At 59.8% G+C, this 26874-nt stretch overlaps 2 protein-coding genes and 1 long non-coding RNA gene across 19 annotated transcripts in view; 1 reads left to right on the top strand and 2 right to left on the bottom strand.

The window, feature by feature from the left end:
- Positions 1–7921, bottom strand: part of Il12rb1 (interleukin 12 receptor subunit beta 1) — a 23204-nt gene extending 15283 nt beyond the window's left edge. For 5 of the 8 annotated variants that reach the window (XM_040742099.1, XM_040742103.1, XM_040742107.1 and 2 more), the window contains exon 1: positions 4301–5978. The gene's annotated coding sequence lies outside the window, so the exon portion shown is untranslated. Of the gene's footprint in view, positions 1–4300; positions 5981–6921; positions 6988–7462 lie in introns of those variants that run through there. The other 3 variants (XM_040742100.1, XM_040742101.1, XM_040742102.1) reach the window with 3 other exon arrangements.
- Mast3 (microtubule associated serine/threonine kinase 3) lies at positions 1139–26741 on the top strand. Of its 10 annotated transcripts, none has more exons than XM_040742097.1 (27): positions 8164–8311; positions 8408–8497; positions 16095–16183; positions 16257–16326; positions 16753–16831; positions 16999–17159; positions 17228–17303; positions 17614–17823; positions 17977–18078; positions 18154–18286; positions 18570–18628; positions 18970–19055; positions 19128–19336; positions 19588–19726; positions 20700–20832; positions 21207–21372; positions 21549–21650; positions 21890–22012; positions 22124–22233; positions 22372–22508; positions 22838–23073; positions 23273–23491; positions 23589–23806; positions 23997–24119; positions 24240–24376; positions 24477–24658; positions 25021–26741. In XM_040742097.1, exons 1-27 carry the CDS (start codon positions 8265–8267, stop codon positions 25542–25544), a joined length of 3960 nt encoding a protein of 1319 aa, XP_040598031.1. In that variant the 5' UTR covers positions 8164–8264; the 3' UTR covers positions 25545–26741. The 10 variants fall into 10 exon arrangements, with proteins under 10 accessions (XP_040598028.1, XP_012980739.2, XP_040598031.1 ...); XM_040742095.1 differs by having other exon boundaries at positions 16254–16326; XM_040742094.1 differs by lacking the exons at positions 8164–8311; positions 8408–8497; positions 25021–26741 and adding exons at positions 1139–1206; positions 5981–6012 and having other exon boundaries at positions 23273–23488; positions 23579–23806; positions 24477–24619.
- LOC121139123 lies at positions 16494–20700 on the bottom strand. Its single transcript, XR_005875977.1, has 4 exons — positions 19946–20700; positions 19251–19455; positions 17599–18830; positions 16494–17248 (listed from the first exon to the last, which is right to left on the bottom strand). It is a non-coding gene; the product is annotated as an uncharacterized LOC121139123 (long non-coding RNA).
- Positions 26742–26874: the final 133 nt, after the last annotated feature.

Genomic DNA, 26874 nt, shown 5'->3' with positions numbered 1-26874 from the left:
GTCGCACCTAGCGTTTGCCCGAGGACTTAGTCACTGTTTGTTGACGTTTGCTTGGCGGGCGGGGGCTTTGAGAAACCAACCCTGGAAAGCACAACGCTGCCATATGGTCCTGGGAAGTCCACTCGCAGGTATACATCCAGGAGGAGGGAAAACATATGCCAAAAAAGACATTCCTCGTTCTGGAACGTTTATTGCAGCTACTCCAGGATAGCTACAAGGAGTGGCCGGTGGCCCTCGGTAGGTGAGCCCGTGCGCCTCACAGCGCAGGAACACTACTCAGCCTTTACAGAAGGACAGCGATATGAGGTGGGTGGAGTTCAAAAGGAGTGAAACTGAGTGACAGCCAGCGGACCCAAAGGCACCGCCCACAGGAGATGGTCAGCACAATCAAATCCACAGACCAGAGGGCTGCCGGGGGCTGGAGTGCCTGCTGGTGGTGATGGGGATCCTTGGGGAATATTCTAGAGTTAGGAGGTGGTGATGAATATACTATAAAGTCTCATTTGTTTTGAGACAAGGTCTCATGTAGCCCAGGCTTGCCTGAAACTCTCTATGTAGCTGAGGATGACCTAAGTTTCTGGTCCTGCTGCTGCCTCCTCCCGTGCTGGGATGAAGGCTCCACACAGGTCTTTAAAACGCGTATAGTTGGGTTGGGGAGGGGCCGTGATAGGGGCCGATGTAGTTAGTGTGTGTGAGGTGCGGGATTCTATGCCTAGCAACGCAGGGAAAATGACCTAGAGCTGCCCGCACCCTGGCCTGGCATGCATGGAGCTCTGGGTTCGAGCCCAGCACCAGGTAAATTCGGTCGCGGCGGCAGCTGTCATCCCAGCACTCGGGGAGGAAGAGAGATCAGGAATTCAGAGTCATCTGCGGCTACGTAGGGAAGCCAGACTGTCAAAAAAAAAAAACAACCTAAAGATAAATAAGTTTATAAAAACTTTTTCTTAAAGATGGAGTCTTGGGGCATTGCTTTTGTATCAAAGTGAGCGTCCGTGCGAAGTGTGGACTCAGCTCGCGGCTTCACCTCTGGGAGCTGCAGAATGCCCAGGGCCCGAGGGGCTGGGCCACCCGCCATCAGCTGACCCACAGGACCAATGACGTTCGGGGGCGGGCCCAGTGGACGGGGGCGGGGCTGGAGGCGGGGCCAGCCGCGGGGGACACTCAACGATGGACGAGCCGAGCCTCCTGCGGCGCCGCGGGCTCCAGGTGAGTCCGGGCGCGGACGGGAGCGCGGACAGTGCCTTCCGAGCGGGGAGACTGAGGCAGGGAGCGAGGAAGGCCGGGGAGCGTCAGACTGCGCCCTTTGCCCGCTATGGGAAGGGAGGGGTCTCTGTTAGACAGATGGGGAAACTGAGGTTAGGCCTCTGGAGTGGGGAGAAGGAGCTCCAGGGTCCTCGCACCACACCCGCCGGGGGCCGTCGAGCTCCCGAGTGTGCAGCCTCTGAGGTGGACAGAGCCCAGCCGCCGGCCAGGGTCGCTGCCAGCAGCCAGTCCCCTGCCCCCGGTCTCTTCCACCGATGGGGAAACTGAGGCTGCCCAGCTGGGAGTCCGTCTCTCCAGGGTCACAGATCTGTCTGCAGGGTGTGTGAGTGTGGCTGCCTCGCGGAGCCCCAGGTTCCCGATTCATCGCGTTTGCGCCACGGGGCAGTAAGAAGGAACGCGAGTCCGGGGCCCTCGCGGTTAGGAGACTCAGGGAGACGACGCCCCTGGCCTCTCTGGGGCTCAGTTTCCCCATCTGTAACATCTGCAAAACTCAAAAAGGTTTGGCCGGTTGATCCTGAGGCTGGGACGACACGCCTAAGCAGCCGACAGGATTGCGGTGGGGAACCGCACACCACCGATCGCCCTGCATCTATTGAGCGCCTGCTGTGTGCGCAGCTCAGCTGCCTTAGACCCAACGCTAGCGCAGGTCGGACGCGGTGGCCCGGGACGGAGGCCGGGCACAGGGCAGGGGAGTTTGGGGAAGTGAAGATTAGGAGAAGCCGCTCAGAGGGGCAGGGGCGGGGCCCGGGAGGAAGCCTAGGAGCGGAGACCCGGGCGGGAAGGCGGCAGTGGGGGCGGGGCTGCTGCGCGGCGGGTGTCGCCCGGGCCCCAGTTAGATGCGAGCCCGCCCTCAACCTCTTAAAATAGAGACGCCGCCTCCGGGTGAGCAAACGGGGGCGCGGCTGACGTCAACAAGCGGGACCTGTTCCACGTGGGGGGTAAATATTTCCAGATGACGGGTCCCACGTTATACACAGGAAAACCGAGGCCCGGAGAAGTATAGCGGTTCTCAGGGCCAGGCGCCCGTGGGTGAGCTTCAGGGACGACCAGAGCAGAGCGCGCGGCCGGTGCAAAGGCCCAGTGCGGGGAGCGTGCTGTAAGTGGTCACCGTCTGCAACCAGGCGGGGCGCTGCACACCTTAATGCCAGCCCTCGGCGGGCTGAGGCAGGAGGGTCTGGGACTCCATGAGACCCTGAGTTTAAAAACACAAACAGCAAAACGATCCCGAGAATCCCATTTCTCAGATAGAGGAGAGGGTGAGCCGGCTGGCGATAAGGCTCCAAGGGTAAAGGTGCTTGAACTAAGCCTGACAACCTGGGTCTAGTGTCTCTCTGGAGTGGGCATGGTAGGAGAGCCCAGTGTTTCACAATTTGTCCTCCCACGTGCACACATGCGCGGAGGCACGCCAGCACACACTCAGCACACACTCGCCGTAAATAAACGAGCAAACGGTGGTGAGCTGTGGCAGGTGCTGGAGCAGGGGACTGCCTGCTACCAGGAGACAGAAGGACACTGGAAGTTTAGTGTATCCCGCCAGAGTGGGACACACTAACAACCCTACTCTATCTAGAACGCCAGGCTAGGCTACAGAATCAGCTCTGGGCTAGCCTGGGCTGCAAGGTGGCGCCCTCTGTGGACTGACATCTGTGAGTAAGAAAACAAGTTGGCATGGAGGTGCCCATCTGTAAGCGGAACTCCATGCCTTAACTGTCTAGAGGTGCACATCTGTAAGCGGAACTTCATGCCTTAACTGTCTAGAGCCTCAGCCAATCAGAGGGCAGGCGGCATCCACGACGGCCAATCAGAATGCTTGCAGGCTGAGCCCTGCTGCAAGTCAAAGGGTCCCTTCATGAGTTCTGGCGGAAGCCCCTCTGGTAGCCAAGGCTGGCCCTGCACTCCTGGTCGTTTTGTCTCCATCTTCCGAGTGCACACAGCCTGGCCGATGACGCTGGGACAGAGCCACAGGCTGTGTGCTCTGGCGGCTACTGCTGCTCACAGTGTAGGCCAGGCTGGCCCCCTGCAGTCTCTGGGGCAACTGGAAGGCAGGCAATGCTCTTGCCCTCCTGTGACACAGGATAGCCCACATGCTTCCCTGACCCAGGCCTGCTTAGCCCTGAGTTGAGTCTTTGCTAATGGTGATGGTGTATGCCTATCATCCCAGGAGTTGGGAAGCTGAGGCAGGAGGATAGCCTCGAGTTCTAAGGCCGGCAGGGGCTATGGAGCCAAATCCCCATCAGACAGGAAACTTCTGGGGGTGGACTCTGGGGTCCCAGTGGGCCCGAGCCCAGGCCTGTCTGTCCTGCTCACGGTGACCAGTTTTCCCAGATATAAAATGGGCAGCCTGAGCTCCGTGCAGTCCCTGGGTCCCGCACTCCACGACCAGCTCTGGTTACTCCAAACTGTGCAGACAGCGCTCCAATCACGAGGAACCCTAAACACAGTGTTTAAAGGGCAGACCCATAGAGAGCTTGCAGCTCAGTGGGGAGGGTGTGGTAGCTCAGTGGGGAGGGTGTGTAGCTCAGTGGGGAGGGTGTGGTAGCTCAGTGGGTAGGGTGTGGCAGCTCAGTGGGTAGGGTGTGCAGCTCAGTGGGGAGGGTGCTTGCCTAGTGTACATGAAGCCCTTGGACTGCATCCCAAGCACTGCTTAAACCAAGCGTAGTGCACACTATCCTAGCATTCAGGAGGTGAAGGAGACAGGAGGATCAGGAGTTCGAGGCCAGCCAGGGCTACAACAACAAAATCAGCAGTCACAGAGGGCCAAGAAAAGCGACGTCTGCCTGTGATGCCAGCACTCTGGAGGCTGAGGCAGGAGGATGGCGAGTTCCAGGCCATGGGCCTGCGCTGCAGAGAGAGGCCTCAAGAAAAATAAACAACAGCCAGTACCGGGGCGTCTGTGTGGGAGCTGCTGCGCGGGAGCAGCTGGCAAGGGGGCCGCGAGAAACAGATGGCGCGGGATGTCGTGGGCCCACTTCCTGGGAGCTTCCGGGGCCCGGCACACCCCCGCCACCCCACCCCCCCGCCTGGAGTCCTTTTGTACCTTGGGGATGCGTTTAAACTTCCCTTCGTCGCTGCGGATACTGGCACCTGGCTCTGTGGGACCCGCTGTTTTCTAAAGGAGTTAACTGGGACACAGAGAGGTTGGGCTGTTGAGGGACGCCACACAGCAGCATCCCAGACCCGAAGAAAACAGACATGGTTGGGGGAGTACGAGGCTGGACCTCCGAGCTGAAATTCTGTTTCTGGCTTGGTAGTGGGGGGGAGCGAGACGATGCAGAGAAGAGATGTACGGGATCGGAGCACAACCAGGGCCCATCTCTTCCCCTCTGCAGGCCAACCCCAGGCCGCTTAGTGGTCCAGCGCCTGGCAGTTTCCGCCCCCCCTCCAATTGGCTGTGGGGACAGATGACGTCACTGGTTGCCATGGAAAACTCCCGCCTTGGGATGTGGGTAGCTTGGAGCCCACCACTGTAAAAATAGTCCATGTCCCCAAAGTGGCCGCCCCAATGAATTTGTCTGTTGGACTGGGGGCGTCTGGAAAGTCCATTTCCCAGCTCTCCCACTATGTCTCTGCCTCAGTTTCCCAACTTGTACAGTAGATGCTCGGTAAATGCGACACAGTATGGGCAGTTTCTGCTTTGGTAACGAGCCATGGCAGCTGACAGTAACGTCCCCTGGTTATTAGTGCCGCCTTCCTGGTGCTAAACCGTTCTCTAGAGCGATAGCAAGGCCTTCATGAAGGTCTGGGAGTCACCAGACTCTTTAACAGTTCTCTCAAAAATAAGGAGGAAAAAACCCTCCCTGATGTGCAGTTGGTGGCGGACCCTGTGTTCTCAACGATTGAGAAGCCGAGGCAGGAGAATCACCGTAAGTTCCAAGCCACCCTGGGCTACAATACAGTCTGTCTCAAAAACAAAGCCAGAGTCAGCATGACCCAGGCACTCAAGCCACCTGTCAGGAGGTCTGCAGGCCGTCTCCTTCCCGGGCATCCACACTGAGAAAGGAAAATGCATCCTCGCAAGTTGTCACACAAGTGCCATGACACAAACACACACACGGACAAACAGCACAGATTTTCTGTGTGTGTGCTCAGGAGGGACCCTAGCCAGGGCTCTCTTCTGCCTTGTATGTAGTGGAGGCGGCCAGGGTTGGTGCAGACTAGTTCTGTTTGTTTGTTTTTTGAGGTTTCTCCATGTAGCCTTGGCTGTCCTGGAACTCACGCTGTAGACCAGGCTGGCCTTGAACTCACAGAGATCCTCCTGCCTCCGCCTCCCGGCTTCCTGCTCTTTTCATTACTTGTGTTCATTACATTTATTCATTTATCGTGTGTGTGTCTGTGTCTGTGTCTGTGTCTGTGTGTCTGTGTGTGTGTGTGTGTGTGTGTGTGCACAAACACCTTTGGAGATCTGAGGAATTCAGGACTCGGTTCTCTCCCTCCTCTGTGTGGGTCCTGGGGATTGAACTCCGGTGGTGAGGTTTGGTGCCTTTACCGCTGAGTCATTTTGCTGGCTTCATGTATATTTTAAACAGTCTGTGAGGGATACTCAGATGAGAGGGAGGACTAAGCTGTGGACAGTGTGTGTCAGGCCACCTTTGGTGTGAGGACCCTAAGACACTGAGTGGAGGCAGGGGTTGGTGTGGCTGGATCTTGAGAGACTGATGTTGGTATGCAGTGGGTGGAAACTTCCTGGGCTAACCCCACTTTCTTTGTCTCATTTCAGAAGGAGTTGAGTCTCCCTCGCCGGGGACGCGGGTGAGTAAGTTATTCAATGATTAATACAACTATAACATTGCCTTTTCTTTTGCAATTTTCATATGTGTGTGCTCACAAGACAAAAACCAACCGAACAAACAAAAAGTGGTTTTCCACCGGATTCTTTGGGGCAGGGCTCTCAATCAAACCTGAAGCACGGCCCTGTGCTCTGGGAATCTGCCATCTCTGTCTTCCTAGGCTGGGATTACAGGTAGGCCTCCAGCACCCATGGCCTCTAGGGATCCGAACTCGGAACGCTCGAATCCTGCACAGCAATCGCTTTAGCCACGGAGCCTCTATCCAGCATCTCCTCTCCTTTTTTCTTTTAAAAGAATGCTTCCCAGCTTGGGATCCAGGCCAAGCATAGTGTGGTGGCACCTGCCTGTGATCCAAGCCACATCCTGGAGGCTAAACGCAAAGGTTGACAGTTCCAAGTTGGCCTAGGCCACATGAGACCCTGCCTTAAAATAAATAAATAATAATAAATAAATAAAAATTAAAGAGCCGTGATCTGCGAGGTGTAACTGCACTGTCGCAGATTCGAGAGTCCTAGGCTCTGGAGTTTGCTCAGTGGGTAAGGCAACTGCTGTCTTGCTCCGCACCCAAGCGCAGTCCCACAATTCGTCCTCTGACCTCCGGGTGTGTGTTCAGAGACGAAATCCCTTTCACTAGATAAGTAAATGTAGAAAAAGAGAGAAGATTTGCTCCTCAGCACTGGGGTAAAGTTATTCTAACCCAAGTACATTGGGATGGGCTTGCATACCCCGTGGCAGGGCTGGCACCATCTGGGGAGATCCGGGGCTCAGAGAACATTTTGTTCTGTGCGTCCCTGGTTTACAGACGGATAAACAAAACCCGGGGTGGACCTTGCCTCATGCTCACTGACAGCAACAGCCCCGGACACCTTACCTTGACAGACTGCGTGTGCCTCGGTTGGAGGCTGAGAAGTACCGTGTATTTTGGACTGGGCCCTCCCTGTTGGAGAAACAGGGGAAGGAGACAGTTCAGTCCCGCGGCAGCTCGGGTTCTTAATGGGGACAGAGACCGTGAAATGTGTGTGCTCAGGGGAAGTTAAACAGAAAGAGACAGAGAGGCGCTGGGGGTCACTTGGAGGAGGTGAGGTTTCATCTAGCAGAGGACGAGCAGAGGGGCGGGGTGGCCAATGTGAAGACAATAGCATCCCAGAGGGACCCGCAAAGGTGCTGGGGTGCTACCAGCCTTGGCAGTGGAGGGGGAACCGGGTGAGGTAGAGGAGGATATGGGGTCTGAGAGCGAGGTCTCAGTGACCCCAAGTCATGCGCACTGTGGATGGGCTGGGGCGGGGCCGGACCTTGCCCTGCGTGCGTTGTGAGGGGCCGGGGGCGAGAGGAGGGCGGTGCACGGATCTCAAGGGCGAAGTGGGGGGGCCCGAGTCCTCGGGAAGCCGGCCGCGCTGCTTCGCGTGCTGTACCTCGCGCGGCCCTGGGCGTCTGTGGGTAGCGATGGGAGGCGATACGCCGCCGATGTGATCCGGCGGGAGGTCCCGGTCCGCAGGGTCCAGGTCGCCTTCCCTTCCGACGCGGCACAGGACCCGGCCAAGGAGGGTGGGGCTGCAGTCCCCGTTAGCTCGCTGTCCCGTGGGCCCGATTGCCCACGCACGAAGCCACTTGTTGCTCAGCTCCGCCCCTCCGAGAGAGGCTCCGCCTCTGTCCCCACTCTCAAAACAGTTCAGTGGCGTCCTGTATGGAGGCCACGCCCACTCAGAGGCCCCTGCCTCGAGTCCCTCAAATTGCTTCCGGGCACCGTGCTCATCGCACGCAAAGTGAGGCCCGGACCCACAGGCCGCAAGCCATACCCAGCTATGCGAAGCTCGGCCCCGCCGTCTTCAGAGTGCGCTTCTCTCCCGGAAGCCCCACCGACACCACATAGCCCCGCCCCTCACCCGTACCTACACAACAACTGTCCCGCCCCGCTCCCATACCTCGGCTCCTCACCGGTAGCCCCTCCCACGGCCCGCCCCCAATCTATGGGCCCGCCCACACATTGTAACCCCGCCCCCCGCCGGCTCCTCCCTGACCTTTAGTCCCACCCAGCAACATCATTGTCCCGCCGATGGCCCCTCCCCTCAGCCCACCTGCCGCCCCGCCCACATCCCCGCCCCTCGGCGCATGGCCCCGCCCCTGGCAGCCTCGGTGTGCGCGTCCCTCTGTCCGTAGTCCCTGCGCGTCCGCTGGCGCCCGGTCCTACCCCGCGTCGGTTCCCGCGGCGCCGCCATGAAGTCCCGCAGGGAGAAATTGCTGATCCCCGCGCTGACGCTCGAGTGAGTACCGTGGTCCGAGCCCCGCGGCGTGGTCCCCGGGCGCCCGCGGGGTCACGCCGGGTCGCCGCGGGGTCACCGCCAGCCTCTGTCTTGCAGTCTGTCACCGAGCAGCCAGAGCCCATGCCTGCTGAGCCCCGGCAGCCCGTGCAGCCCGTGCAGCCCGTCACTGGGCCTGCAGCCCTGGAGGTGAGTGGCGCCGCCCCGCACGCGCGCCCTCCGCCCGGGCCTCTCACGCCCCCTGGCCGCCCCAGGCTTCAGTGTCTCCCCCTCCCCGGCTCCGACCCCGTGGAGCTGGGCAAGTGTCCAAGGCGACGCCAGAACTTGAGCCCAGCGACTTCCCGAGACAGGTGCTGGATTCCCAAGGCCCTGCTAGGCTGTGACCTCGGGGACCGCTGGGAACGCCTCCCTCTGGTCACACACAAGGCCAACCAGGCTGCACTAAACACAGGCCGCCCCCGAGGCCGGCTCCACCTGACCGCGTTTCCCAGAGGAGGAAACTGAGGCTCAGAGGCAGGCTGGTATGACGCCGTCAGTCTGGGGGCCAGCCTGGCCACCACACCACCCTCTGATTACCGGCAGGCTAACCCCTCTGAAAGTCTTCCTGACTTCCCTGGGAGCCATTTACACCTTAGGATAAGCAAGCTGTTCAGCAGTCTCTAGATTCTGAATGGGGAAGACACACAATAAATACTATGGAGTCCACACTCAAGTCCAGACAATTAACAGGGTTACCCTTATTCACTCAGCAAACATTTTCTAGGCACCTACCAGCGTGCCAGGTAAAACGCCCCCAGCCTGCCCCTCAGAGGGCTCCAGCTGGCTGGAGAAGGGGCCAGGGAACACGCGAGTAGCTAATGAGACATGTTCAACGCTGGTCCCTCGGGCAGGGGACTGTGGATTGGAGGTGGGAGCAGAGCTAGGTCACGATTACCCCGGACAGCTAGGCCTGAGTGTGCACTGGTCCTGGGCGGGGTGGGGCAAGGCCTTGTGCGGCTGGGGCATCTGGAGGAAATCTGTGCCCAGAACTGGTCGGGTTTGCCCAGTGGGAGGCAGGGAATGCTGTCACCACTCATTGTAGAGTAGGTGGAAGAGGCCCAGGGGCACCCTGGGAGGCAGTGTGAAGCCAGACGCATCTCTGAGTCCTTGGCTCAAACCCAGGGGAGGGCAAAGGAGGGAGAGGGACCCTGGGTGGGGGATACTTGTGCCTGAACAGATTTTACCTGGAGGAGACGGAGGCCTGTAGCCACAGTCCCCACAGTCACCACTAGAGGGCAGCAGAACCATCTTTCCTGCAGCCACACAGGTCCGTTTCACTTCCCTGTACTTGAACAGGATGGATCTAATTTGTTTGGCAACCATTTACACCTCAGTATGAAAGAGCCCCTTTGATCCAGGAACTATAGGAAGACAGTCCTCCTGTGTCCCACAATCCCTAAGGTCCCAGATCATGTGCAACCCATCCATCTCTCCGCACTTGTCACTGCTCTGTTCAGAGAGTTCTGATGGTTTTTTTTCTTAAAGATTATTTACCAGCACTGGGGAGGCAGAGGCAGGAGGATCTCTGTGAGTTTGAGACCTGTCTGGTCTACAGAGTGAGTTCCAGGACAGCCTCCAAAGCTACAGAGAAACCTTGTCTCTAAAAACAGATTTATTTATTATGTATACAGTGTCTGCCTGCATGTATGCCTGCAGGCCAGAAGAGGGCACCAGATCTCATTACAGATGGGTGTGAGCCACCATGTGGTTGCTGGGAATTGAAGCCTGGAAGAGCAGCCAGTGCTCTTAACCTCTGAGCCATCTCCCTGTGAGCTCCCCCGACACACACTTCTTGTGTGAAGGCCTCCGTCACATCCGAAGAATGGATGCTTTCCACATGTACTCCAGCCTTCCACGCCCCCTAAACGGATCTCATTAGGACTGACTTCCATGGTTTTTCGTTTTGTTTCGTTTTTTCATTTTTTAGGTACTAGGCAAAGGCTCCACCTTTGAGCCACACCCCACCCCCTTACTGGGGGATTCTAGGTAGGGCTCTACCCTTGAGGCACACCTCCGGTCCTTGGTTTTTTTGAGGCAGAGGGTTTTGTTGTTGTTTTGTTGTTGTTGTTTGTTTTTTTGAGACAGGGTTTCTCTGTGACTTTGGAGACTGTCCTGGAAGTAGCTCTTGTAGATCACACTGGTCTGGAACTCACAGAGATCTGGCTGCCTCTGCCTCCCAAGTGCTGGGATTTTGTTTGGTTTTGGTTTTGGTTTTAGAAGACAGGGTTTCTCTGTATTGTTTTGGAGGCTGTCGGTCCAGCCTGGCCTCGAACTCACAGAGATCCGCCTGCCTCTGCCTCCCGAGTGCTGGGATTAAAGGCGGGCGCCACCACCGCCTGGCCCAAGTGCTGGGTTTAAAGGAGTGCAAAACAGAGGGTTTGTTTTGTTTTGTTTGCTGTTTTTTTATTATTTTGAGACTTTTTTTTTTCATTTTGCTTTTTGAGACAGCGTTTCTGTAGCTTTTGAGCCTGTCCTGGGACTCATTGTATAGACTAGGCTGGACTACAGAGATCCACCCGCCTCTGCCTCCTGAGCGCTGGGATTAATGGTGTGCGCCACCACCACTGAGTGAGACTGGTTTTTATTTTGTTTGTTTGTTTGTTTGTTTTTATACACCTTAGGTAGGAGGCTAGCCTGGTCTCAAACTTTTGTAATCCTCCTGCCTCAGCCAGTGTTTGTGGCTGTCAAGTGAGCTCTCATCTTCCTGTGTGATATCTGAGTGTTCATTTCCTTCAGAATTTTGAGACCCTCAAAGACCTGACCTGAATCTTTCTGCTCGCACTGTATGCTCAGGGCAGGAATGCGGGTCTGGTGTGAATGAATGGGAACTGGTAGGGGCTCTGTTGTCCTTCAGGGTGAAGGCCACCTCGAGTTGGCCTCTAGGACACAGAGACTGCCCCCGGTGGAATGCAGATTTACCGTGGAACACAGGATTTGGGGCTGAGGGACAGTGGTCGAGCCCTGTGGCATGCAGGAAGAGGCGACAGGGTGGATGGTCTGGGTAAGATGCACCTAGACCCTTGCCATTTAAGGTGCAGCAGCAGACGGGCCATGCCAGAGTCCCAGAGCTGGTCACAGAAGGCATTAGGCCCCGCCCCCAGGACAGGAGCTTTGCTGGGCCAGCAATAGGGAGCGGACTAGGAGTGTGAGCAGGGTTTCCTGTACACTCAGCCCCCCCTCTAGGCAGGCACCCTGTGTCAGCATGGCCAAGTTCTCCACAGTGGGAAACTGAGGCCAGGGGCTGGGAGATGGGGTGCCAGGTCAGTGGGGGTGTGGAGTGGTCAGGGCTTTGGGACTGAGGTCAGGGGTGAGGGAATAGCGGTGAATGAGCTGTGTCTATGAAATCCAGGGCTCTATCCCCATTTGGGTCCCCAGAGTCAGGAGGCTTTGAGCCTTTTGTGAGGGACTCAGACCTGACACCCAGAATCACAAGTAGCCATTGTAATCCTCTGTCACGCCTGGACCCCTCCCCAGCCCATCCGCGCATCTCTTCTCTCGGGGCCTACCATGATGTTACTGGAAGCCACCCAGCTTCTCATTGGAGTCTTCAACCTCCACCCCAACTTCTAAAGGTCTTTGCTTCTCAGGACAGACATGGGGCAGGTAATCTCAAACACCATCCATGACTCCCTATTGCTCTTTCAATAAACCTGAACCTTAATGCAGCCTGTGTGGTTAGCTCTAGTCCTCCTTCCCAAGTCCTGCGATGACAGGTGTGTGCCCACAATTCCAATGAGATGCTGGGCATGGAGCCAGGGCCTCCTCCATGCTGGGCAAGCACTCTCCCAGCTGGACTACATCCCTCTTTCTTTGAAGTTACTCTTTGAAATTCTCCATTGTTTCCTGTTTATTCTGTTTCCCATCTGAGGCTAAGGACCACCCCCTTGAGGCCACCCCTAGGTGTCCCAGAGGCAGGCAAACTGTAGGTGTTCAGTAAATGTTTATCGAGTATATGGTTTGTGCTCCAGCCAGCAAGGGAGGAGGACACCTGATGTCCAGTGTCTGGGGGTGACTTGAGAAGAGAAATGGAATGGGGACATCCTGGGGACCTGTGCCTCAGTTTCCTTGACTGTCTTCTTATCCCAGACATGGGGTTTGGGCTTCAAATCCCAGCAAGGCCGGTATACGAAATGTCTAATGGTCCGGGCGGGAGCCCAGTGCTGTCGGAACGACCGCCACTAGGACCTGGGGGAGAAGGACTTATTCCTTTGGTATCTAAGTGTTTGTGACTTTTCGCCTTTGGTAATGGCTTTCGTGGCTCTGTACGCAAGGTTTGTTGCCTCCACGCCGCGTTCACCCCGGGCATTTTACAGACCCGGAAGGAAGGGGGCAGCGCCGGGCAGGGTTGATAGCCCAGGGAGAGGGACAGACCCGCCGCACCAGCCCAAGTGCCGCCGCCGACCCACCCCGCCATCCAGGCCCCAGCAACGCCCCGCTTCCCCTGGTAAATACCAAAGCAACGCCCCGGTGATTGCACCCGGCCTAGCGAAGCCCCGCCCTCACCTCCCAGAGAGTAACCCCGCCCCTTCTACTCAGAACCCTAGCAACGTCCTGCCTGTGCTGCTGAGGTCCATAGCAACGTCCTACCCTCATCCTAGAGTCCCTCTCCCCCGTGCCTAGAGCCGTAGCAACGCCCTGCCAGGCCTGCTGAGGTCCATAGCAACGTCCTGCCCTCGCTACGCAAGCCCTAGCAACGGCCAGGTAACCCCGCCCCCTCTGCTCAGAATCCTAGCAAAATCCTGCCTATGATGCTGGGGTCCATAGCAACGTCCACATTAGCTCCAGAGCCCTAGCAACGCCGGGCGCCATCCGTCAAGGCCCTCACGACGCCCGGCGCCACATGCGGGTTCTAACTGAGCTCCATCCCAGCGTTTCCGGCAGAGCCATAGTAACGGAGGCTCCTTAGTGGCGGGCCCTGGCAACGCCACTCCTCCATAGCGACGCCACGCCCCTGTTGCTCCGCCCCACGGCTGGGCGGGGCTCCGGCGGCGCTTCCTCCTCGCCTCCCCGCGCGCTCCTGGTAGCCGGCGGCCGCCGGGCCGCTCCACGGGGCTCAGGCCGAATCCAGCCGATCCGGCCGAGGCCCCGGCGCGCGGGGGGCGGCAGCATGTCGGACCCCAGCTACTGGACGGCGGTGGCGGCTCCAGGACACCGCAGCCGCTTGGCTAAGGGTGCGCTGCTACAACGTTCCAAAAGGTAGGGGCGGCTCGGAGTGCAGGGTCGAGCTGGACACCCCCGGGATTCGAACCCTGGACTCTGGCTGCGCAAAGCGAGGAATTTGGGAAGAATGAAGCGCTCTGTGCTGGGCGCTCAGTGGAAACATTGGCGCAGATGCAAATACTTGTGGCCCTGGCTGACGAGTGGGTGGTGGGTTTGTAGCCAAGACCCAGGTCCTCCTCTACAAGGTACAGAGGCCTAGTGAGGTGTTGCCTCAACCAGACCCAGGTTCAAATTGCAGGGAGCTAGTACCATGCTGTGTGACCCCCAAGCAGTTTCCCAGCATCTCTGTGCGCTGGTTTCTCTGTGTTTACGTTTGTCTAGATAGGCAGAGTCTGGGTTGCGAGAACCCTGAGTGCTGCCCGGAGATATTACAGGGCCCTGCATGGCTTGCAGGCCTGTTAGAGCTGGCATACCAGGAGCTGTGTAAACAGTTGGCATTTAATGTGTGCTCAAGCGGGATGATCCCAGGTTCGCCGAGGTGTCCAACATGGTTGTTTTCAAGGCCTCGCCTGTAAGCCCGAGGGAGAGGAACCAAGCAATCTCATTGGCCACCGTTGCAGGACGTGGGGGCAGCCGGGGGCAGGGAGAGGGTGTGGCTGCCTGTGTGTGTCGTGTGCAGAGGGGGGGCGCAGGAAGTCCTTTAGGGACCTGTGGGTTCCGCTTCTGCACCCACACCTCAGCCTAGGGGGCAATCCCTCCCACGCTTGATACCCGCAGTCCTGGCGTCCCCGCGTAGGGAGCAGGCACAGTTGGTGGGTCCCCCAACTCAGGGCTGGCCGCTACTGCTGCCTCCACACCTGTGGCGTAGCCGACTCTGGGGGCGTGGCCTCCTGCATCAGGCTCTGAGAGTGTAAGTCCCCTGAAGGCTTGTTACACAGGGCGTGCTGGTTTTGTGCACCTTCTGGGTGTCCGGTAGGGAAACAGAGGCACAGCAGCTGGGCTCCGCTCCCTGGCACTCTCTTGCCTCTGCCCTTTGCCGCTTCGGCCCGCAGCTGTGCCCCTCATTACCCAAAACCCTCCCTGCCTCCTTCAGAGGCCCCTGTGCTCCCTCTCTGACACTTCTACAGCGCTGTGTTGGCGGAGGGCTGTGTGGGCCGCTCTCCTTGTCAGTCAGCGCCGCTGTTGCTGGGTGACTGGAGGGGGTGGGGAAGAGGGCAGGGACCCAGGGGCTCCACCTGTGACAACATGGAGGCCCAGGGGGCAGGAGGGGCCAGAGGCCTGGGTGGGAGTGTGTGTGGGGGTCAGGGCAGGTGGCCAAAGGGACATGGGATCCTAGGAGGGAAGGGGGGGCAGAGGTTAGAACAGGAAAATTCAGCCCGAGAGTCACCATGCTGCTGACTTTGGGTTTTTCATTGGGCCAAATTAGCTTTTTGTTGTTTGTAGCTCAGGCTGGTCTCCAACTCACAAAGAATTTGGGATTAAAAGAAGGAGTGTAGGCCAGGCGGTGGTGGTGCACACCTTTAATCCCAGCACTCAGGAGGCAGAGGCAGGAGGATTTCTGTGAGTTTGAGGCCAGCCTGGTCTACAGAGCGAGTTCCAGGACAGCCTCCAAAGCCACAGAGAAACCCTGTCTCGAAAAACAAAACAAAACAAAAAAAAAGGAGTGTAGCTGGGCATTGGTGGCACACGCCTTTAATCCCAGCACTCGGGAGGCAGAGGCAGGAGGATCTCTGTGAGTTCAAAGCCAGTCTGGCCTACAGAGCAAGTGCCAGGACAGACTCCAAAGCTACAGAGAAACCCTGTCTCAGGAAAAAAAAAGGAGTGTGCCACCACACCAGGAAGCTGTTTGGTGGGATCTTGGGAAGGTGGGGACATGGGCTTCAGGAACATAGGAAATACCTGCTTCCTACAGCCATGGGCTCAAGGGCGCCACCTGTCTCTCCCTGAAACTCAGTGTGCCTGGCAGGGATGATCGTGTGAGGGTCAAGTTCAGTGTGTCCTGGTCATGTGCCAGTGTCCCCAGGAGGCTAGACGGGCGTCCTCCCAGCATGGTACCAGTGGTAACAAGGATGGAAGAGAACATTGAGGCAGGTTGAGTCCCCCGTGTCATCCCAGGAGAGAGGCATTGAGTCACCTCTGAGTCCAGCCGCTGCTGAGTGAGATGCTTGAGCTGGTTGTGGTGCACACTCCTTTGATCCCAAATTCAGGAGGCAGGCTGATATCTGAGTTCAAGCCCAGCCTGGCCTACAGAACGAGTTCTAGGGCAGCCAGAGCTACACATACAAACCCTTTTCCCAAAACAAAAAGGGAAGTTTGCTTAGGACCCCAGTGGATCTCAGAACCACCTGCTAAAGACCCTTAAAGGGACCCCCTGAGGGGAGGCAGCGGTAGTTGTAACCCAACTGCATCCAGCCTGGGCACACTCGCAGCCTGAGCACACTCGCAGCCGGGCACACTCGCAGCCTGAGCACACTCGCAGCCGGGCACACTCGCAGCCTGAGCACACTCGCAGCCGGGCACACTCGCAGCCGGGCACGTGTTTCCCTGGTCCTGGAGCTGACCATGTAGCTTGTCATTCCCTCCACAGCTGTCGCAGTGGAAACCGGAAGAGCCTTGTTGTGGGGACACCCTCACCCACTGTCTCCAGGCCTCTGTCACCATTATCTGTCCCAACAGGTGAGTGGGGAGACACAGGCGGGTGGCTGGGTCCTAGCTCCACCCTGACTCCGCCTTCCCCTTCTCTCAGCAGGTAACAGCCCCTTGGACAGCCCTCGCAACTTCTCTGCTGCAGCAGCCATCAACTTCCCCTTTGCCCGGAGGTGAGTGTCCTGGCCTGTCACAGGGGCGTCTCCCCTGTGGCTTCTGCCCTGGCAAACACACGGCCCTCCACAGCCACTTTTCCAACAGTGACAGGCATTTCGGAGGCCTGTGAAGGAAAAGGGGTTACAGCCATACTCAGAAATCACTAACTCTGTCAGCCACACTGTTCACTAACCAAGAGCTGACATGATGTGCCTAGGGCCTGGGCACAGGGATCCCCAAATCAGCAACTGACAGGCCAAAGCTTGGGTGGGTGCAGGCATCAGGGAGAGCTCCCTGGAGGCAATGTTTGAAGAATACAAGCATTGGACCTGGCTGTCAGCGGGGTCCTTGATCCAGAAACTGGGAATGCACCAGCGCAGCCTGCTGCAAATCCCGCCCAGCACAGCCAGGCTGCCTTTCCATCTGCCCCTGTCTCTCTCCAGGGCTGATGGCAGAAGATGGTCGCTTGCTTCTCTCCCATCCTCCGGCTATGGGACCAACACGCCCAGCTCCACCGTGTCGGTACGGGCAGGTGGATGGGGTAGACGGGCCGGCCATGCCCTTTGGCGGCGTGTGGGTGTGGGGTCCCTCTCTGGCCGGGAGGGCTCAACAGTGGGCTGGGGCGTCCTCGGCGGTGCCTGGCAGGGTGCGCGCTAAGCCCGCTGTGACCCTGGCCTTCCTTTCGGCAGTCAAGCTCATCTTCCCGAGAGCGTCTCCACCAGCTTCCCTTCCAGCCCACAGCGGACGAGCTGCGCTTCCTGTCCAAGCACTTCCGCAGCTCGGAGAGCGTGGTGGACGAGGACGCAGGAGGCCGGTCCCCGCGCCTGCGCCCACGCTCCCGCAGCCTCAGGTAGGCTGGGCGGGGCCCTCTGCACAGGCCGTGCCTTCAGCGCCCTCACCCTCCTGTCACTCTTTCAGCCCTGGACGAACGTCGGGAGCCTTCGACAATGAGATCGTGATGATGAACCACGTGTACCGGGAGCGCTTCCCCAAGGTGTGCTGCACCCGCCCGCACCGCAGCTGCCGCCCACTGTCAGTCCCGGCCCCGCCCTCTGCCAGGGCCCCGCCCTCTGCCAGGGCCCGGCCCCGCCCTCTACCAGTCCCGGCCCCGCCCACGCGGCCCCTGCAGAGGCATTTCCTCTCCTTGGTCACCCCAACCCGGCTACCGAATGACCCTGCGGCCCAGCCCCCTACCAGCCCCACATCTGTGTCTGTCAGTTGCCCCGTCACACCCCCGTGTCACCCTGCGCCCGTCTGCCCCCCACCGCCCCCGCTGCCCCGCCCCTCACCTCCGTCCTCCACAGGCCACCGCACAGATGGAGGGCCGGCTGCAGGACTTCCTGGCAGCGTTCGCCCCTGGCAGCCGCCTGGCGCTGGCTGACGGGGTCCTGGGCTTCATCCACCACCAGATTGTGGAGCTGGCGCGGGACTGCCTAGCCAAGTCGGGCGAGGCCCTGGTCACCTCCCGCTACTTCCTGGAGATGCAGGACAAGCTGGAGCGCCTGCTGCAGGATGTGCGTGGGGCGGGGCCGGCAGAGGACCACGCCTGGGGGGGGGAATGTGGGTACGGCCCCGCCCGCTGGTGGCTGGGCTCCCTCAGCAGGCGTGGCCTCACCAGCGGGCGGGGCCTCACCGGCGGGCGTGGCCTCATCCCATGTGCCCCACAGGCTCACGAGCGGTCTGACAGTGCCGAGGTGGGCTTCATCGTACAGCTGGTCCGCAAGCTGCTCATCATCATCTCCAGGCCGGCGCGGCTGCTCGAGTGCCTGGTGGGCCGCCGCCCCGGGAGTCCTGGGGCTCGGGGGGCGCCGTGAGGGGCGGGGGCTCACGGCCTCTCCTTCCAGGAGTTCGACCCCGAGGAATTCTACCATCTGCTGGAGGCCGCTGAGGGCCAGGCCCGCGAGGATCAGGGCGTGAAGGCCGACCTGCCACGCTACATCATCCGCCAGCTGGGCCTGGCCAAGGACCCGCTGGAAGGTGAGTCACGGGCGCCCAGGGCACGGCGGGCCTGGACTCGAACCCAGGGTCCTTGTCCCCAAGACACTGGCCCTGCCACCGTGAGTAACTAACGCACACTGAGACTCACTGGAGCCTGCTGTCTGCCATCCCCTAGAGCAAGGACATATTGGGGTGGAGGAACATCCATCCGGAGCATTAAAATCCCAAATCATGGCCTTTCTAGAAGATTCTATAGTTCTTGCTATTGGGCTGCATAGTGAAATCCTGTTTAAAAAGAAATAAATCTTGCATCCTTTGACAGAGATCCAGCCCCTGAATGACCTTGATGAAGACCAGCCCCCAGCTCCTGGATACCCTGAGGTGAGCTACAAGCTGAGGTAGCCATGTTTTTCCCTTTCCTGGGTGGCTGGAAGTAGATGCTTGATAAACAGGTGTGATTTCGGGGGTGTGGCTGCAGCGGAACTGCCCCATCATAGAGGTCTCCCATGTATGGTGTGGGCTGGAAAGGGCACTAAAAAGGTGGGTCTTGAAGGATGTATAGGAGTTTGCCTGGAAGCAGCCTCTGCAAAGAAAAAAAAAAAACTAAGAAACTTCCACACTGGTTTGCCAAGTTTGGAGGAAGAGTGAGGAGCGGTGGTCAGTGAGACAGCCGCTGAGCCCAGGGGACAGCTCTAGTGAGAGCTGAGCTCTCCTTTGTATAGAGCCGAGACCTGGGTGGTCCATCCCGGAGGAAGCCGTGTGAGAGCGACTTTGAGACCATCAAGCTCATCAGCAATGGAGCCTATGGGTGAGTTGGGTCCCCTGGTGCGGTGTGGGCCTGGGGACCCACAGCTGCTCAGCCTCCGGCTCCTGCGCGCAGGGCGGTCTACCTGGTGCGCCATCGGGGCACGCGGCAGCGCTTCGCCATCAAGAAGATCAACAAGCAGAATCTGGTCCTGCGCAACCAGATCCAGCAGGTGTTCGTGGAGCGTGACATCCTCACCTTCGCGGAGAACCCCTTCGTGGTCGGCATGTTCTGCTCCTTTGAGACCCGCCGCCACCTCTGCATGGTCATGGAGTATGTGGAAGGTGCGGCCCCCGGGCTGCCGCGCCCGCCCCGCCCCGCCCCGGGCACAGCTGTTGGGGTCCCTGGAGGGCTCAGGATGATGGCCCCGGGGCGGGGGACGGAGCTTCCGGTACGAAGGCCACTGGCAAGGGAAGAGCTTGCTGTTAGTAGGCACCGGCTGTGCGCGCAGGGCCACAGTAGAGCTCAGCCCAGCCTCCCCAGACGACCTCGGCGGCCTGGGCGGGGCCCAAGCCTGACCCAGGTCCCCGTGCAGGCGGCGACTGTGCCACGCTTCTGAAGAACATGGGCCCGCTGCCTGTGGACATGGCGCGCATGTACTTCGCGGAGACGGTGCTGGCGCTGGAGTATCTGCACAACTACGGCATCGTGCACCGCGACCTCAAGCCTGACAAGTAGGAGCCGGAGTGGGGGCGCGGGCGCCGCTGGGCGGGGCTCTGGGTGGTTGGGCGGGGCTCTGGGGAGGCTGCGGGCACGAGCACCGCTGGGGCGGGGCTCTGGGGAGGCTGAGGGCGGGGCTCTGGGGAGGCTGCCAGAACAGCTCAGTAGTGACAGCTCAGTTGAGGACTTGACTGTCACAGAGACCCTGCAGGGCAGACACTTTGAGCACCTACTCTGTGGGAAGTGAGTGCCGCTGGTATTCAGTGCCGTCTGTAGTGAGCGGGAATTGCCGGTGTCTCAGCATTTGCCACGTGGAGATGTGAGCAGAAGCCTTCAGAACCTGGGCCGTTTGCACTCAGCTCAGCCGGTGTGTGTGGCACGGGCGCTCACCTCGGTGCTCGATGTCCAGTAGCCCAGTGCACACGCAGTAGTCACAAGCGCTTCTTCATGTAGCCCAGACATACATGAGTGAAGAAAGTGAACTCGGGGGGCCGAGGGGGGCTGCAGACAGGGTTTCTCTGTGGCTTTGGAGGCTGTCCTGGAACTTCTCTCTAGACCAGGCTGGCCTCGAACTCACAGAGATCGCCTGCCTCTGCCTCCCGAGTGCTGGGATTAAAGGTGTGAGCCAGCACCGCCTGGCCAGGGGATTTTATTTTTAAGCAGTAAATGTTATTCACAAAATGCATAAGAATATAAGGTCTTAGCGGGACATGGTGGCACACATGTATTGTTCTAGTACTCAGGAGACTGAGGAGAGGTTTAGGAATTTAAGGCTAGCCTGCGCTACCTAGTGAGTTTGAAGCTACCTTTGGCCACATTGGGGGGGAAAAAGATTTTTTAAAGCCTACGCATGGGGACATGGGCTGTCTAATGAAAACCAGTCTCAAAACAAAACCAGTTGTACAGTGGGGACTTCAGCCATACAGTCCTGACAACCATCCAGGCTCTGGCCTCCCTACCAGCTGAGTGTCCTGGCCCCGCCCACAGCCTGCTCATCACCTCCCTTGGCCACATCAAGCTGACGGACTTCGGCCTGTCCAAGATCGGCCTCATGAGCATGGCCACCAACCTGTATGAAGGTCACATCGAGAAGGATGCCCGCGAGTTTGTGGATAAGCAGGTGCGGCCCAGCCCAGGGGCAGGGCTCAAGCCTTCCTTGCCAGCCTCCCCGGGAGAGCCTCACCCCCCCCCGTTACTCCCCGGGAGAGCCTCACTCCCCCCAGTTCCTCCCGGGAGAGCCTCACCCCCCCCCGTTCCTCCCGGGAGAGCCTCACCCCCGTTCCTCCCCGGGAGAGCCTCACCCCCCGTTCCTCCCCGGGAGAGCCTCAGCCCGCCCCGTCCCTCCCCGGGAGAGCCTCACCCCCGTTCCTCCCCGGGAGAGCCTCACCCACCCCCCGTTCCTCCCCGGGAGAGCCTCACCCCCCCCCCCGTTCCTCTCGGGAGAGCCTCACCCCCCCTTCCTCCCCGGGAGAGCCTCACCCCCGTTCCTCGCAGGTGTGTGGGACCCCGGAGTACATCGCGCCTGAGGTGATCTTCCGCCAGGGCTACGGGAAGCCGGTGGACTGGTGGGCCATGGGCATCATCCTGTACGAGTTCCTGGTGGGCTGCGTGCCGTTCTTCGGGGACACGCCTGAGGAGCTGTTTGGACAGGTGGTCAGCGGTGCGTCTAAAGCGAGGGGTCTGACACCGACCGGGAGGCGGCCGCAGGGGTCTCATACCGGGAGGCGGCGGCCGCAGGGGTCTCACACCGGGAGGCGGCGGCCCAGAGCTGCAGGCATTTGGGGGGACTTGTTGGAAGGTGCTAGCAAGGGCATCGTGTCACTCCTCCCTCCTCAGATGAGATCGTGTGGCCTGAGGGGGACGAGGCGCTTCCTGCCGATGCCCAGGATCTCATCACGAGGCTTCTGCGCCAGAGCCCGATGGAGAGGCTGGGAACTGGTAATTCGGTTGGGGTCCACTCAAGGCGGGCTTACCAGGCTGTGTGGAGGAGGGAGCTTGGAGCTGGGGTTTTGAAGAGTGCATAGGAGTTAACTAGAAACAGGTATAAGCCTCTGAAGTAGCTGGGTCTGGCTGGTGCTCGCCGTTCTTGGCTGTGCTCCTGGGTCTATTCTGGCCCCATCCAGGGGAGAGGGAGGTAGGGAGCGGGGTCACACAGGGCTCAGCTGACCTGTCTACAGGGGGTACCCACGAGGTGAAGCAGCACCCCTTCTTCCTGGCCTTGGACTGGGCGGGGCTTCTGAGACACAAGGCAGAGTTTGTCCCACAACTCGAAGCTGAGGATGACACCAGCTACTTTGACAGTAAGGCACCTTCACCCGGGGTGAAAGCCAGCACCTCACGCCCCGCCCACCCTGCCTTCGCTTGTCGGGGGTTCTCCCAGGTGTACCCAGCCGCTCCCTTCACCCCTACAGCGCGCTCTGAACGTTACCGACACTTGGGCTCTGAGGACGACGAGACCAATGATGAGGAGTCTTCCACGGAGATCCCACAGTTTTCCTCCTGTTCCCACCGCTTCAGCAAGGTAGGGCTGGCGGCGGCTCGCACTCTGAGTTTGGTTTGTGTTTGGGACGGGGGTTTCTCTGCCGCCCACCTTCCTGGGCGCCGGGGTGAGTGTGCCCCTAGTCTCCCTGTCGCTGCCGTTGAAACGCAACCCTCGCAGGTGTACAGCAGCTCTGAGTTCCTGGCCGTCCAGCCCACCCCGCCGTGTGCCGAGAGGAGCTTCAGTGCGGACCGAGAGGAAGGCTGGGAACGGAGCAGCGACGGGGGCAGTGGGCGGCGGCTGAGCGCCGACCTCCGGTAGGTGGGCAGGAGAGCCAGGGAGAGCCAGATGGTGAAGTCTGATGTTGAAGGACTACCCACTGGCCAGGAGACAAGGATGCGGTGTGGGCGGCGTCTGACAGTTCGACTCCCTATGCCTGGTACTCCTAAGACTGCTGTGTTCCACAACAGCTCAGCCCTGGGGCCCCTTCTACTCAGAACGCGCTTGAGTAGCAAACTCCATCCTTTAAGTTCCAGACTCAACGGAAACAGTGCTGGCAGAGGGTGGGAATTGAGAACTGGGCTTTCAGGGGTGAGAGGAGTCCCCAGCAGGTGTGGCTGAGCGGCCTGGCTCCTCCCTTAAACAGGCTGCGGTCCTGGGCTCCCTCTTGTCTGCCATCCTCCCCGCTACCTGACCGGGGGCCCAGCCCGTCTCTCCTCAACACCATCAGCTTGGACACGATGCCCAAATTTGCCTTCTCATCTGAAGATGAGGGAGCAGGTTCAGGGCCTGCTGACCCCAAGAAACCTGTCTTCATTCTGGGGGAGCCTGACCCTCCACCCTCCGCCACCCCAGTGGCACCCAAGCCCTGCAACCTTTCTGGTAGGTGCCCCCAGGGAAATCTCTAGAGTGGGGAATGTTTGAGATGGGTTTTGAAACAGGAATAGAAGTTTCTCCAGAAATCACAGACATTTATAATAAGGCGGCCCCACACTCGCAGGACCTTACTTAAGTCTAGCTTCCTGCAGTTGTGGGGAGGAGAGATGGAGAGGTGTCAAACTCACCCCATTTGTCCCCTCAGCTGATACTGCTGTCCTCAGCCACGCCCGCCTTCGAAGTAACAGCACGGGTGCCCGGCACTCTACGCCTCGGCCTCTGGATGGGGGCAGAGGTCGCCGCCTGGGCGGCCCCAGAGACCCCGGGCCTGAGAAGCCCCGGGCCTCTGCTGGTGGCGGTGGCGGTGGCCGAGTGCCCAAGTCCGCCTCGGTGTCTGCCTTATCCCTCATTATCACAGCAGGTAGTGCCTGGCTTCGTGACGGGGGGGGGGCCGGGGGGGCTGGTGTGGAAGGACAGAGATGCCAGCCCAGTGTCCCTGCTGCCCCCACAGATGATGGCAGCGGGGGGTCCCCTCATGAGTCCCCTGTCACCCCGCTCGCTGTCCTCCAACCCCTCCTCCCGAGACTCGTCACCCAGCCGGGACCCATCGCCCGTGTATGGCAGCCTGCAGCCCCCCATCGTCATCCACAGCTCGGGCAAGAAGTACGGCTTCAGCCTGCGTGCCATCCGTGTCTACATGGGCGACAGCGACGTGTACACGGTGCACCATGTGGTCTGGGTGAGGTTTCATTCCGCTGGCCCGGCCTGATCCCGGACTAACCCTGCAGAGCCCCACTGCGGTCCTGGCCGTGGGAACCAGCATGTTCTCCTTGTCCGACTGGGCCCGGCCTGCTCCGTACCTCGGGGAAACTGAGGCTTAGCAGCACAGGTGCAGGGGTCCTGACCAGCTGTGTGGTGCCTGCTTGCAGAGTGTGGAGGAGGGGAGCCCTGCGCAGGAGGCGGGACTGCGTGCAGGCGACCTCATCACGCACGTCAACGGGGAGTCGGTTCTGGGCCTGGTGCACATGGACGTGGTGGAGCTGCTGCTGAAGGTGCGACCCGCGGACCCCGCCCAAGCCCGCGCCTGCCTGCAGCCCCCACCCCACGGGGCTCCTGCAGCCGCAGGTGCCCGTCCCTGGGAGGCGCTCGGGTGACTGGTGTCCCTCACACAGAGTGGCAACAAGATCTCCCTACGCACCACGGCCCTGGAGAACACCTCCATCAAGGTGGGCCCGGCGCGGAAGAACACGGCCAAGGGCCGCATGGCCCGCAGGAGCAAGCGCAGCCGCCGGCGCGAGACCCAGGACCGGTGAGCAGGGCGAGCGGCGAGCGGTGAGCAGGGCGAGCGGTGGCCCCAAACTCTCACAGCTGGCTCGGCCTCCCTCACCGTTCACCATGCGTGTCCCCAGGCGGAAGTCTCTGTTTAAGAGGATCTCCAAGCCATCCTCTGTGCTCCACACCAGCCGAAGCTTCTCGTCAGGCCTCCACCACTCTCTGTCCTCCAGCGAGAGCCTCCCTGGATCGCCCACTCACAGCCTGTCCCCCAGCCCCACCACGCCCTGCCGCAGCCCTGCGCCCGACACCCCCGCAGGTGGGCGGCCTCTCAGCCAGAGAGGCAGTTATCACGGCCTGCTGGCGGTTGGTCATCATGCCAGCTCTCAGGACACAAGCATGTCCACATGTGACAGGGATCAGCAGGGAGCCTGGGGGTGTGCTTGAGCTGAGGGGTGGTGGGAAGGACTCCCGTGGATTGTCCACAAACAACTGAGGAGGTCAGGTCAAGAGGAGGCAAAGGAGGCTTCTGGGTGGGGGGTTAAATGAGGCCTGGCTTTGATGGATGAGTAGGAGTTCTCTAGCCGTAGGTCAAGGGCACGCCCCTGGGGGGGTAATGGTGGAGGGCACGGGCTCTCGCCGGTTTGGAGGTGGACACTGAGCAGGTGCTGTTGCCCACAGACACAGCGTCCCCACCCAGTGTGTCCCCAAGCTCCAGCAGCCCGGCTTCCCCTGCCACCGGCCACACCCGTCCCAGCTCCCTGCACGGCCTGGCAGCCAAGCTTGGGCCACCTCGTCACAAGAGCGGCCGCCGCAAGTCCACCAGCAGCATCCCCCCATCCCCACTGGCCTGCCCACCAGTGCCCACGCCTCCGCCACGCTCGCCATCGCCCCTACCAGGCCACATCCCCGTACCTGCGAGGTCCCCTAGGCTGCGCAGGGGCCAGTCGGCCGACAAGCTGGGCCTGGGCACCAGTGAGCCGCTGGAGGGGGAGGGAGGATGGCGTGGCCGGGGCGCCGAGTCCGAGCTGGTTGTCATGAGGAGGTTGCACCTCTCTGAGCGCAGGGACTCCTTCAAAAAGCAGGAAGCAGTACAGGAGGTGAGCTTCGACGACGAGCCTGGACCGCCTCGAGCCGTCCCCAAGATTGCTGTGCAGGGTGCGGAGGCCACTCCTGGCACCCCAGGGCCAGCCACAAGAGACTGACCGCCATCCCTGGTTCCTCACGGACCTGTCATTTCCACAAAGTCACCTGAATGGGGGCGACCATCAGCCTGAGACACAGGGCTGGAGTGTGCTCCCTCCCCAGAAGAGCTGGGACGGGGTGTCAGTGACTTGTAAGTAGCAGGTCCTCTCAACTAATTTATTACTTTTTATAAGCAATATCCAGGCTGGCCGCCCTGGGGGAGGTGGCTGGCTGTCTTGGCCTCTGCCCCTGGGGCACAGCCTGCAGACCCTGTTCTCTGGGCCAAGGCAGAGCCCTCTGGGCAACGTCTGTGTTTTCTAGTGTGTCCCCTGACCTTTCCAAGTGTATGTGTGTGGCCCCTTCTTAGTCCCAGCCCAGTTTGAACAGGATTTGGGAGCTGGGTGTGTTGGCACATGCTTGTGATCCCAGAACTGTGGAGGCTGAAACAGGACCACAGTTCCATTGGGGGCTGCATCCTCCGTGTGAGCAGCCCAGACTGTCTTACTACACTCTGCCTCTGACCCTGCATGCTTGGGCTTAGAGGAGGTGTGGGAGGCGGGGGTTTGATGGACGAATAGCAGTCACTGGATGAGGTGGAACAGCCCATGCACTCTGGAAGACATAACTGACAAATCTAAGGGCACCATCAAGATGGGGAAGAAATGTGACCCCTGCAGGGCCTGAGCAGCGCTTGCCTAGCAGGTGAGGACCACGCCCGACCCCTGCAACACCAACAGGGTACCACCATGGCGACCCAGGCCCACGAAATCTCCCTGGTTGTCACAGCCTCCTGCCACTCTAGAGGCCTAAGGCGACTTCAGCTTTGCTGTGTGCTTCTGGGGGAATGTCTTTCCCATCCTGTGCCTGGGCTGCTGTGTTTACAAGACTAACCTAACCCGTGACTTGAGCACTGAGCGCTGCTGGATCCCCCAGCTTTTTGTGTGACCCAAGCAGCTGAGGCCAGAGGCCTGTCCCACAGTGGCCTGTCCCTGCTGAGAGCATGGTCATGGGGTAGCCCAGGTTATCCCTCACGATGCTGTGTGATCCAGTAGGTTGCAGCTCTACCCACTGTGAAGGGGTTTCCAGGCACGCGAACCTGCTCTGCACCCTCCCTGACTCCCAGCCAGCCCTGCCTGCTGGGAGACCAAGGCTGTGCATGACTAGCCCTCCGCCCATCCTGGAGCTGGCACTGAATAAAAACTCATGATGACATCAAACCATTGTGTGCGTTGGTGAGCCGCTGGGAAGCAGGCAGGGTATCGGGAACATCGGTTGGAACAGTAACTGAGGTAGTTTCTGCAGGCTGCACCCCAGCTACCTAGAAGGCTGAGTTCCACACCAGCCAGAACA

The sequence above is a fragment of the Mesocricetus auratus genome, unplaced genomic scaffold (assembly GCF_017639785.1).
Source record: "Mesocricetus auratus isolate SY011 unplaced genomic scaffold, BCM_Maur_2.0 Super-Scaffold_6731, whole genome shotgun sequence".
Classification (NCBI taxonomy): Eukaryota; Metazoa; Chordata; class Mammalia; order Rodentia; family Cricetidae; genus Mesocricetus; species Mesocricetus auratus.
Note: the sequence above shows the minus strand (reverse complement) of the source record. Positions and strands in the feature narration are given on the sequence as shown.